The sequence below is a fragment of the Sapajus apella genome, unplaced genomic scaffold, assembly GCF_009761245.1.
Source record: "Sapajus apella isolate SASKATOON/1434 unplaced genomic scaffold, GSC_monkey_1.0 scaffold18, whole genome shotgun sequence".
Taxonomy (NCBI): Eukaryota; Metazoa; Chordata; class Mammalia; order Primates; family Cebidae; genus Sapajus; species Sapajus apella.
This window is the reverse complement of record NW_022436958.1, coordinates 29,418,140-29,431,685: the sequence shown is the minus strand read 5'-3', so window position 1 is coordinate 29,431,685 and position 13,546 is coordinate 29,418,140. Positions and strand designations below refer to the sequence as shown.

The following is a 13,546-nucleotide window of genomic DNA, read 5'->3' as shown; positions in this document are numbered from 1 at the left end:
TTACTATTTCTTTTTACTCAAAATTTCCACTTCATTTTCTTACAATCTTTTCTTTTTTCCATGACTGCTCACTTCCATTTAATTTTCTTTTGGATTCTTTTTTTCCTGTCTTCTTTAGGGTTTCTTATCTAATTGAATCCCACTTTTAATGTATTTTGCTTGTCCTCCAAAGAATCATTCTTCTTCCAGTTTTCTATTGCCCACTACTCTACTTATTCCCAGCATTTCTTTCAATCCCTTCAGATTTCATGTTTGCTAACATAAACTTTCTTATGTTTTAATGCGAGCTATCGTTACTTAGTTTTCTTTTTAATTTCATTTTGTCTGAATGCTTAACCATAATCATCTTGAAAAGGCCTCTTTCTTTGAAGTATTCTCTTGCTAGGAAAGTTTCATTTTCTTTTGAAAGGAGCAAGATCTCCTCTATGTAATCAAATATTTAAACGCTGGTTTTTATGTAAAGAAAAAACTATAAGCCAAAACTGCAGATTATATGAGGTAATCACCCCATATCTAGTGACATGTATTTTCATAAATTAGGACAATTATGTCTTTAGTTATAAATTTTTAGAATAAAGAGGTGAAATCTCCTTTGTAAGTGAAAAATTCATGATTTATTTCTGTATTTTTAATAGAATACGTACAGATTTCAAATGTAATTTAGAACATTTTTTCATAATATTACTGAAAAATATTAATATTGACTGATATATGACTTTTTTGGGTATTTCATAATCATTTGGGATTTTAATGGGTTTTATTCTTATAATTACTGTAGCATAGTTTATTTTCAGGTAGCATTTGAATACAAAATCTACTTAGAGTTAAAAAAATACTTTTTCTAGTATCAGTATGATCTCATTATAATATGGGTTATGTTACTCATATATGAATATAATTCCTGTATCTTAACTAATTTATAATTATACATAATACATTTGAACTGATCATATTTGTCAGTGTAGAATTCTTGTCTTCTACTTTCTTGGTTATTTCTCTAGTAAACAACAGCCAGTGACTAGGGAGATTTTCTTTGTAGACCTTTTCTCAAACACAGTATTTCTGGAGAATTGGAAGCCTTTTAGTAACTGTTTCTGCCCATTCACACAACTTCGTAAACAATAACATCAGATGTGGCACTCTCTTGGAAATATGGTGATTATCATAATTATCACCTATATTAAAATATACCTATATACAATATCTAAACATACACAGATTAAGGAAAGTGCCAAAACAGTGAAATGAAAAGGAGGAAATCAAAGTGATAGAAAAAGACACACTAGATAAATGCTAATAAATAGAAATTAAAGTCATTGCATGCTATAAGACAAAGTTTTCTTTAAAGGGAAGAAACTATAGTGAGAAAACAAAGGCCATTTAAAGAAGTATGGGGTTCAGTTCACTCCAAGGATCTGAAGATAACATAAGTGCTATCTACACATCAAATAATACAGCACTGGAATTCATAGAACAAAAATGACAGAAACCGCAATAAATAAAGACAAATTAAAAATAGACATTAATTCACCTCTCTCAACTGGGAATAATCAAGTAGAATAAATATATTTATAGACATAGGAGGTCTACATAAGATAAGAGATAATATCAATACAATTGAGAAACACTGAACTCTACTGCTTTAAAACAAATAATACATTTCTTTTTAATGTTCTTAGAAAAGTCATTAAAAATAATCTCTATTAGGATAGAAAGAAATCACAACAAATACCAAGAAACTTAAATGGTACAAACTACCTTATCAGATCATAATGTAATAAAACTGAACATAAATTTCATAAATTTAAAAATTAGAAGGAAAATCTATCATTCAGAAATTTTAAACACTCTCTTTTAAATAGCTCTTGCATGAGTGAGGACCTTGAAACCAAAATTCATTTCAAGACTTTTCTGGTTATTCTTATTTGCTTATTTTTCCATATGAAGCTTCAAATAGATTTCTCTAGTCATATGAATTTTGGGATTATTTTTCAAAATTGAATTTAATTTATTAATTTAGGAAATCTTAATATCTTTATGATATTGCATTCCTATCTAATAATAGGATATACATTTCCATCAATTTATATATATTTTTTGGTTTATTCAAAGCTTTTGAAAAATGCTTACATTGTATTTAGGAACATTTCTTTTATTGTATTTTTTCTCCTCAAAATAGACCAGTTTTGCAGTAGTTTTAGGTTCACAGCAAAATTAAGCCAAAAATACAGAGTTTCCCTTTCCTCTACACATACAGAGCCTCCCCCACTGTCAGTATTCTGCATCAGAGTAGCACATATGTACTGCTGTAAAAATAATCTATTTAGAAGAAAAAAAACATAATGGAAGAAAATTACTTTGCAGAAAATTATTTTTCCCTAAATTAATAAATAAAATGCAGTTTAAATATACCTATACTGCATATAGGTATATTTTAACATACGTGATTGCTATATACATTAGAATCAAAGTCCTCATTAATGCAAAAGCTATTTTAAGGAAAGTGTTTAGCTATTGTATATAGTTACAATTGATGAACTCACATTGCTATATCATAATCACCCAAAGTCCATAGTTTACATTAGAATTCAATCTTGCTATTGTACATTTTATGAGTTTGGAGAAATGTATAATGACATGTTTCCATTATTATAGTGTGATGCAAAGTATCATCACTGCCCTGGCAATCACTGATCTTTTTATTGTCTCCATAGTTTTGTCTTTTCCAGAGTGTCATATAGTTGGAATCATGCCATATGTCCATTTTAGATTGCTTCTTTCAATTAGTAATATGTATTTAAAGTTTCTCCAAATCTTTTCATTGCTCATTAGCTCATTTATTTTAATGCTGAGCAGTATTCCATTGTCTAGATGTATCACAGGTTATTTATCCATTCACCTACTGAAGGAAATCTTGGTTGCTTCCAGGTTTGTGCAATTATGAATAAAGCTGCTGTATACATCCGTGTGCAGGATTTTGTGTGGACGTAAGTTTTCAACTCCTTTGGGTTAAATACTAAGGTATGCAATTGCTGGATCATATGGTAAGAGTATGTTTGGTTTTTAAGAAACTGCTAAACTGTCTTCCAAGTTGCTATGCCATTTTGCCTGCCCACTAGCAATGAACGTGAGCTTCTATTGCTCTATATCCTCGTCAGCATTTAATGTTGTCAGAGTTCTGGACGTTGACCATCCTAATGGGTGTGTAGTGGTATCTAATTGTTTTAATTTGCACTTCACTTGTGACATATGATATGGGGCATCTTCTCATATGCTTATTTGCCCTCTGTGCATCTCTTTGGTGAAGCGTCTGTTCAGGTCTTTGGCCCATTTTTTATTCAGATTGTTCATTTTCTTATTGCTGAGTTTTAAGAATTTGTTGTATGTTTGGGATAACAGTCCTTTATCAGACGTATCTTTTGCAAATATTTTTTTCACAGTATGTGGCTTGCCTTCTCATTCTCTTGAAAGTATCTTTCACAGAGCAAAAGTTTTTCATTTTAATGACGTCCAATGTGTCAATTCTTTTTTTCTCATCATACCTTTGGTGTTATATCTAAAAAGTCATCACCTGAGTTCTGATTCGAAAATGGCAAGGAAGTTGCAAGCTGGCACAACTCCTCCTTACCACCATTCCTGGAAAACTAGAAACAAATATACAGAACTGAGAGTATCACCAGAAATATTCCAGAACTCAAATATGAAGATGAGGCAGTTTCCAGGGAAACAGAGAAGTAAAAAGTTATCAACAAATTTAGACTCAACTAGATTTTCTCCAATAATATCTTATAGGAGTTTTTTAGTTCTGCATTTTACATTTAGGTTTGTGATCCATTTTGAGTTAATTTTTGTGAAAGTTGTAAGGTCTGTATTTCTAGGTCTACTTTTTTGCATTTGGATGTCTACTTATTCCAGCAATACTTGTTGAAAAGGCTATCTTTTCTTCATTTTACTACCTTGCTTCTTTATCAAAGATCAGTTGGCTGTAATTATGTGGGTCTTCTTCTACACTCTCTATCCTGTTCCATTGATCCATTTATCTATTCTTTTGTCAATACCATACTGTATTGATTACTGCAGCTTTATAGTAAGTCTTAAAGTCGGGCTAGTGTTAGTCCTCTGACTTTGTTCTTCAACATTGTGTTGGCTCTTTGGGTTTTTTGCCTTTCAAAATAAAATTTAAAATAAGTTCATCAATATCCACAAATTACCTGCTGGGATTTTGACAGAGATTGAAATAAATCTTTAGTTCAAGTTGGGAAGAACTAGTGTCTTTGATATATTGAATACTCTTACCCAAACACGTGGACTATCTTGGCATTTGTTTAGTTATTTTTTATCTCTACCTCACTCCTCATAGAAAATAAATTCCAAATAAATAAAATATTTTAATTTATAACATTAAACCATCAAAATACTAAAAATACAAGAAGAAAAGGTGATATAGATGCATGTGTATGAACATATGTATTTCATATTCCTTCTCCTACCCCTTACTGCCCATCCCTCTGGATGCCTCCTTAGCATTATCCAGAAGCCAAAGAAGAATTAGATAATCACATGAAAATGTTAACATTTTTAATTAAATATTTTAAAATCTGTAGCACAAAGCACCATAAAGTCAAAAAACATATATTTTTAAAAGATCACACATCAAAAAAATCAAGTGGTTAATATTTTGTCTTAAAAGATACTATAGATTGAAAAAAATGAAAAAATGGGCTGTTCTTTAAATAGACAGTTGTGGGAAAGAAAATTAAAAATAATTCTTAAGTATATGAAAAATATGTTCCACTTTTCTCATAGTAAGACAAATGCAAATTAAAACTGTAGTACGTTCTCATCTTTGTCCCTGTCAGATTGGAAATATATCAAAAATGTGATTACACACTATATTGATGAGAATAAATAGGCACTCTACTATATTGCTGTCAGGAGAATAAGTTCATATAAACTCCATAGAGAGTAGTTTTGCATTAACTATCATAATTAAAGATTCATTCTTCACAAAGCCAAGTCTAACTTTAAAAATTAATTTTATAAATATATCCACAATTATTTGAAAGTATGTGTGTAAAAATGCAACTTTATTTATTAACTTGGAAATAATCCAAATACTCACATTTAGGGAATTGGTGAAACAGTCCAAATATTCACATTCAGAGAACTGGTTAAATAAATTATGGCATACAACATGCAATGGAAAACCAAGTAGCCAGTAATAGGTATGAGTCAAATCTATAAAAATTAAGATGAGCGAGCTCTAATATATGTTTTAAGTAAAAAATGCTGGTATAAAACAGTTTGTATAATAAGATTCTGTTTGTATACATATTTAAAGGAGAATATGTATACATACAGTCATGTTCTAGCGTCTACCTATTACATATCTGAAAAAATATATGGGAGATAGGTAGCAGTGGTAGCTTCTAGGAAGGGGAATTGAGCCTGGGGAAATGAGGTAAAAAGGAGACATTATACCACATTTTCTTTTAAATGCTTGTATTTATATCAATTACATATATTTTCTATAAAAAAGCTATTTAAAAATAAAAACTATATATATATACACATATATATATATCAAAATATTTTATTTTCTTTTTGAGAAAGGTACTATATATGTTATCCCTAAACTTTTATTTGCAAAAAAATAAATGTTAGTATATTCCTGATGACTTATAGGGGAACCAGAGTTTGTCGACAGAACATTCAGTTTTCATTGATTTACAGGCAACCTATTCTTCCAGGTCCTAAGTAACTGTGGGTTAAGTTGTAAGAACCTCTGAAAACTTCACTTGATAGGCTAAGGGTACAAATTTAAACTTGAATCCTCCCTTCGTTTGATTATCCATTCTGAAAAACGTGGTTTTTACAGCCATGAGAACTTCCTTGAAATTTGAGGTCCCTGTAGGATTCCTGACAAAATAATTATGCCTACAATTTTATTATTGCAGTTCGTATACACCAAAGCTGTAATTAACTGTACCATAGCTTGCTGACCTTAATGAGTTAATGCAGTCTCCAAATAAAATTCATGCCCAAGCAGTAGCTTAGGCTCTGGGATGTTTTGGCTGGGTAAGATCTGTAAAATGTGAGTTCCTATTAAATATGACTTAAAACAGTACATTTAGGATTTGGCATCTGGCATCAGATCAGGTCTGACTCTGCTGTATGGAGTTGAGGGTTTTGCCTCAGGCCTTCATAATAGGGTTAGCACTATAAGACTATAGAATCAGCAAGAATTTCATTATTGCTTCAGTGAAGAAAAACACTTTAGTTTCTATTGAGTTTATGGCACCCTGTCTTCTTTCTGATCATTTTTCTTGAAATAGGAGAATCCTGCTGTCTCTCCTGCACCTACAGTTATCTTCTTCCACCCCATCTCAATCTAGTAATTTCTTTCCTGACTAGTTTTTCTCTCCTTACTCACATAAATGGCATTTGTCCAACTGCAGACTGTCTTTTTCTTTGTGTTCAAGTAAGCCAATCACACATGGCAAATGAAGTGAGCAGGACATAGTTCCAGATGTCTCAAATCTTAGAAGAGTTTAAAGCCCAGTCAGGACAGCAGTAACTAACTGATTGGCCACTAAGATTGGTCACTACAAACTATCCTGACCATTACCTGTCCAGTAATCACTTGTCAAGCATAGAGGATAAGATTTTAAGTCCTCACAGAGACAATTTCTTTTCACCTCATCCTTGTTGAATGAGCTTTCCTTTGTCTTTATAGACACAGTCTCCATCTTCTAGGGGCGTCATAGACTGAATAGCTCATTGGTGAAATAGTGGTAATTAGCCTAATCTACTTTGGTTAAGGCCATATTTGAACGACCTTTAAAACTCTTGGCCCAGTTCCTGTATCAGAATAGCACAAGAATTAATAAATGTGGGATGCTTAACAAAGTTCAACACGGAAACTCGTTTTGTTAAACATTTTTTTTAGAAATTATCTTTCAATTTAAGAAGAAAACAAAAATTTAAATCCTCTACCTCATGTTTCATGACAAGAATTTATATCAATATCTCTTATTCTTCTCTTTAAAATATCTGTATTCCTTTTATTTTAGGAATTTCATATGCAGAGTAAATAGTAATTAAAATGTGCAGGATGACAAGATGGAGCAAACAGTGCTTGTACCACCAGGACCTGACAGCTTCAACTTCTTCACCAGAGAATCTCTTGCGGCTATTGAAAGACGCATTGCAGAAGAAAAGGCTAAGAATCCCAAACCAGACAAAAAAGATGATGATGAAAATGGCCCAAAGCCAAATAGTGACTTGGAAGCTGGAAAGAACCTTCCATTTATTTATGGAGACGTTCCTCCAGAGATGGTGTCAGAGCCCCTGGAGGACCTGGACCCCTACTATATCAATAAGAAAGTGAGTGTTTTTTATCAAGCATATTTTGCTGCTAATTGCCTGCTGCATTCCTTGGACTGTTGTAGCACCAATTCGTGCCAAATTAGCACAAAATCTTAAGTATACTGTTTAAGAAATGAAACACATTTGTGTGTGGTTTATGCATATACATGAAAAATGAATTGATTATATCATAGCATATGCAACTGCTCCAAATACAGGATAACAAATAAAAAGAGGCCAGGCGCAGTGGCAAACGCCTGTAATCCCAGCACTTTGGGAGGCAGAGGCGGTGGATCATGATGTCAGGAGATCGAGACCATCCTGGGCAACATGGTGAAACCCCGTCTCTACTAAAATACAAAATATTAGCCAGGCATGGTGGCGCATGCCTGTAGTCCCAGCTACTTGGGACGCTGAGGCAGGGGAGTCACTTGAACCCGGGAGGAGGAGGTTGCAGTGAGCCAAGATCATGCCACTGCACTTCAACCTGGCGACAGAGCAAGGCTCCATCTAAAAAAAATAAAGTAAATTATAGGCAGCTAATTTAACAAATTGACACATTCTCTCCACAGATTAGATTTACTATGCAATTTTCTGGACTTTCTGTACTTGGAAATACTTGGAAATCTCAAAATCATATGAGTAATAAAGGCTATAGAAAATATTAGTACTAATTTTTTGTGAAACAAAATTTGATGCCACGGGGTTTGCAATTTCTATGTCACGTTATAAACAACAAATCAGGTAATTTCCTGAAGAATTTTTTTTTTACCTGTAAAATAACATTTTTACATAAACTAGAATTTTACAAGTTATTTACTCTTTTGGTATTAATGTATTAATATTGGTAAGAATTAACAAAATGTCATAATCTGAAAAACCTATAAACAATATATGAATGCGTGCTTTTTTTTGTATTCATGTTTGAAACGAATACCTTATATTAAGCATCCAACTTTTCATTTTGACTGTCTTTTCACCAAACCACGAAGAAAAGCATAAAAAAAATTTTAAAGATTATTTTGTTGATTTTAAGCTAAATGTATGACTTTAGGTGATTTGTAACATTTTCTTTTTCACCTGACACAATGCGTTTGTGAATCTTAGTGGAAAGGGAGGGCACAAATAAATTTTTTGTTGGACATGAATATTAAAATACGCCCTAGACTTTTAGGGACTCTCTTTGTTTCTGGTCCAGTTCTGTATGAAGTTAGTCCTTGTCAAATGCAGGCAACAGTTTGGCATTTGTAATATGTGGATTTGAGGCAGTTTGATAAATCACTTCTGACTGGCAACTATAGTTTCAGAGACAACAGCCTCACAGAAGGATGACTAGCCTTATGTTCAGATTTTTTTTAACTGTTCAGGATATAGTCAGTTTAAGTATAACACATTTTCCCTTTTTGAAAACTACTCTATCCATTTTACAGTAGAGGAAGGGGTGGATCCTGTTCCATGTATTTCATTTTTCTTCTAAGTTTACTTTTGAATACCATATTGTCAAATCTTAGTTGGGAAGAGATTATTAATCTCATAACTGCCATTTAAGTTATGAGAAAAGTTGCACTTTATTATTAAATCATGTTTTTGGAAATTTATATATATATATATAAAGCCAAAGCCCAAATTAAGCAAACTATGAGGACTTTGTTTGTATAAGAAAAGTAAAAATGCGCATAATCCAATTGTTTAAACATTTTAACTCATTTAAAATGACTAGTATTGAAGCAAAGACTCTGATGTGTTCCAGACAGAAATTCATTCATAGCATAGAGTACGTTACTGTATTTTTAGCCACTGAATACTTCCAGTCTATTCAGAGGCTGTTCTTGGGATGTGTTAGTGGGCTCCATCCTCAACAGGCCTTTTCCTACCCCCAGACACCAGGTCCTCACCTTTTTGGTAGCAAACAGCAACTAAATATGGTTAAAGCCACCCAGCATCTATCCCTTAATCAAACAGGGAAGAAATTTAGTATCTCTGCTTTTATGCTGTGTGCTTATGTGTAAAACAATGAATGAATGTTTTGAGAAAGACCAAACTAATGCATGTTGACAAAGGTAAACATTCTTCATCTGAAAAACGGAACATCCAATCAATCTTTTTTTTTTTTTTAATTAAAGAGCTTTCAGAATGATAAAAGTGATTGTCTCTAGGGGATGTCCCAAATCAAAACAGTCCATAATTGATTTATAATGAATTATATATAACAAAAGATACAAAGGCAGATATAAAACAAAATTGTGCAAACATTTTCAAAATACTCAAAAGAAATGTCTTATAACTGGGGGTGAAAGACCAACTCTGACGAAGTGACAGCCAGATTCTTGTGCAGGAAACCCTTATAAACTTTGTTGGGCTCATGTCTAAACTTGCTCTTAACATCTTCTGTCCTTATCTTCAAATGCACGTGGTATGAGGAAGGAAAAGCATTTTGGCATTTTGGAACAAATCACAGTGTGCAAGTAGAACAACCTGATAAGAGAAATATTGTTATCAGGAAAGAGTGTTCCCCAAGGTAAGGTATATTCATGGCTTTGACATTGAGCTGACACCAAGCAAATCTTCAAATGTAAGTCATTCAACAGCAAATCAAACAAAGCATTTTGCAGGGCGGAAATCCTTAAAAACTAATATGGGTGCGTAGAACACATGGTTGAGTTATGTGTTTGAAATTTCCTTCTTCTGCATTTTTATGTCTTAACACTTTTATAAGTTGCCTGTACACTTTTTTCTGTGTCTTCGATTTTCTTTTGTAATTGAATTATTTCAGTATTGAAGAATGTTCTTAAACTCTGAATTAATTTGCTCTGACTAAAATTGGAATGCTTAGCAAAATCTGAAACTTTTAAAAAGAATGAATATTTCTTTCAGCATGACTAATTTTATTTTAGTGACTGGGTTATCTGACATTGGCTGGGTGATCTTCATTAAAACAATGTAGTACACATACAAATACTCTTGACACAGCTAAATGGTCAAATAGCACAAATGTCACCAGAAAAAATGTTTCTCAAGATGAGATTTTCCACTAATGCTGATATTAGGTGTGTGGATTAGGTTTGCCTGAGTGGAGTGGAATATGCAGTTAGACTAGTGATTTCCCTAAAGTTGAACTCTAGTACAATAGCTAATGTGTCATTTGTATCTATATACAAAGATTCTGGTTTCTTTCTTAATAATATATATAATAAACAAAGCAACCCAACTATAAAAATATTTGCAGAATCCATTCCTTACATTGTATTTTAGGTTAAAGTGCAGTAGTGCACGTGCAAGGAATTTATGTGAATAACAACACAACCACCATACTGAAGCTCTCTGTGATCTTTTACGAAGGCAATGTCAGTGAGCTTATAAAAATGTCACTGCTGAGGGTGTATTTTCCAATGGCATATGCCCACATATTTTTATCCTCTTTGTCCCAGTTTAAGATGTGCAAATTATGTAATGTTCAAATATTCTACTAAAATTGTTAAAGTAGTTTAATCCATGTTCAATAATGTTGTAGTAGTAACTGAAGAAATAGTAGCAATCATCTCATGAGCATTCCTGATGCACAGAAGCATTAGAAGGTTTTTAGACCCCCAGATGTTTTAAGCCTTCAGAGTTCCAGGTTAAAAACTCAGGGGGAAAAAATGCTGTCATAATACAATGACAGTATTTTTCATATCATGTTAGCTCTGACTCAAGTGGTCTTTAAAACATGATCCCAGATTGGGTTCCCTTTGTTTGTTTATTTACTTTAGCTGTGTAGGAAGGCACATTTTAGCTTGTGAACACACCTTTGTTCCGCTCATGGGACTTTTTTTTCACAGTTTCGTTTCATAGCTTGGATTGATTTTGTACCATTTAGCTCTACATAGAAATTCTTTACCCACTCTTTATTACAGAAAATGTCTTCCTTCTTATGTTCTTGTTAAAATTACAGATGACTCATTATTACCATGGAATAAAATATAATTTCAACAATGTGACAGTTTACTTGAAATAGAATGAGCTATTTTAGATCTGTAGTAAAAATGGATGTTTGTTAATTATGGAGTGCAAAAATGTATTCATTTTTTAAAAGTCTTATGGACCATTTAAAAGTAACTTATTCTCTCTTTCTATCAGCTGTCCAAAAAAAAATGCACACTCTCTCTTTGTTGGGCTGCATGAGAAGTCACATATGAATTTGTGATTTCAAATTCATGTCTGCTCTATCACTGACACAGGAGTTTTTAGCTGTTAAATTGGGTGGAGAGAGTTTGTTTTATTTTTAATTGCAATTATGGAGTTTTTCTTGCAAAAGTAATTGATAGAAAATCAGAAAAGTAGATGATTATTAAAAGCCTATAATTCTATAAATTGTCATGTGGCCAGTCTCCAGTGTGTAGTTGTTCTTTGCATATCATCAGTTCCTCTAGAACTACAAGTCACCCAGACTCTCCCTTACATCCATGACCCTGTAGTTGACTTCCCTGTCTTTCTCGTCCGTATGCACTGTTTCCTCCTTGTGCTTCTTTCCTTTGTCACTCCCCATCTCTGTCTCAGAAACAGTCCCAAGATGGTGATGTTGATAAATAAAATGATAGCTAGCATTTTTTGAGTATCTGCCTTATCAATAGGAGATCCTCCCATTGAAAGTGACCAAAACCCAACAGAGTCAGGTTTTATTTTTTGGGGAAAAATAAAGGAAAAGTGTCTAGTGAATCTGGTTTTAATATCAAAATATCCAGTACCTCAAATGGTATCATGAGGGTAGTCCTTTTCCATGTTTAGCTCTGCTTTCACCTATGCTGGCTTCATTTGCAGGCAGGCCCTTCCACATGATGGAAGAAAGCCTCCAGTGGTGCTAAGCTAACATCCTACAGCCTTGTAAGCACTGCACTCTGCCTAACAAAAAAAAAAAAGAAAGAAAAAGAAAAAAAAGGAATCATGTTTTCTTCAAAGGCTCGAGCAGAAGTCGGAAGTCCTAGAATTGGTTCTAATTAGGTCACATGGCCTCCTCTGAACCACTCACTTTGGTCAGCAGTACGTGCTGGTCTCCTTGGTATGAGATGGTCCTACCACATGCTGACCTGTGTGCCAAGGGGTGGGTCAGCTCTACCAAGCCACACAGGCAGTCAGTGGGGCAGAGGTTTTTCTCCAAAAGGAAGAGAATAGTAACTGTTAGAAAACATGTCCTAAGCAGGCAAAAACAAAAAACTATGTACTCTACATGCTATATATAATATATAACATCAGGACAATTACTGTTCTTATTTAATCCACGTATCATGTCCTTTCAAGATAGATCTTGTCTTTATTTAAAAATAATAAAACTGAATCTAAATAATTTGCCTAAGATCACAAAACTATTTAGTAAGAGAGACTAGTTTTAAAACTAGACCAGTGAGTTTCCATGGCCCATTGCCATGCTAGTTTGGTTTTGCTGTCATAGCAGTAATCACAGCAGTGGAAAAGAGAAGTCAGTGATAGAATCTAAATAAGCCTATAGCTATTCTTGCTGTTTCCTGCTCAGGCCATTTTGCAAGATGTGATTCTTGTCTCCTAGGCTGGCAGTATTTCCCAAACCCTTACTGGTCATTTCACCATTTGTCCATTTCCTGACTTTATAAAAACTAAAATCTCAGATACTCAGTGATCTAGATTAGCTTCTAAAATAATTAGAAAAGTTTCTTTCCCACTAAATTCCAATAGGGTAATAAGCGCCTATTTTCAAAGAGGATCGATTCAGGAAATTTAAATTGTGTGCCTCTGTAAGGAAATGGCATTTAAATTGGGATCTGAAAGCTAAAAGGGAGAAGGGAAAGGAGAATCTTCCAATGAAAGAGAACAGCATAGAAGAAGACATATAATCAAGTTGACCGGTAACACTTAAGAGGGGAATAAGGTGAGGGTGGGGAGGTAGACCTGGGGCTAGGTAAAGGGGATCTTTCAGGACAAACAAAGAATTTGAAGGTTATCTTCAAACAAAATGAATTCCCAACAAGTATTTGAGTATAGGAGTAAAATGGTTCGTTTTACATTGTTAAAAATCACTCAGGTTCTCTATGGAGAAATTTAGGAGTTTTATGCTTGGTCTAGTAATTTGGCAATGGAGATGGAGAATAATGGATAGACTCAGAATTGGTTTTGGAGGTGTGATGTTTAGGCGTCAGACAGAAGGAAGCTGATGCCCTTGTTTTCTTAG

General features: G+C 33.4%; 1 protein-coding gene across 3 annotated transcripts in view; it reads left to right on the top strand.

Moving 5' to 3' along the window:
- The window catches only part of SCN1A (sodium voltage-gated channel alpha subunit 1), a 125,483-nt gene that overhangs the window by 45,504 nt on the left and 66,433 nt on the right, over positions 1-13,546 (top strand). For all 3 annotated transcript variants that reach the window (XM_032286609.1, XM_032286611.1, XM_032286610.1), the window contains exon 2: positions 7,074-7,386. In XM_032286609.1, the coding sequence (XP_032142500.1) occupies positions 7,123-7,386 (264 nt within the window). In that variant the 5' untranslated portion in view covers positions 7,074-7,122. The remainder of the gene's footprint in view (positions 1-7,073; positions 7,387-13,546) is intronic.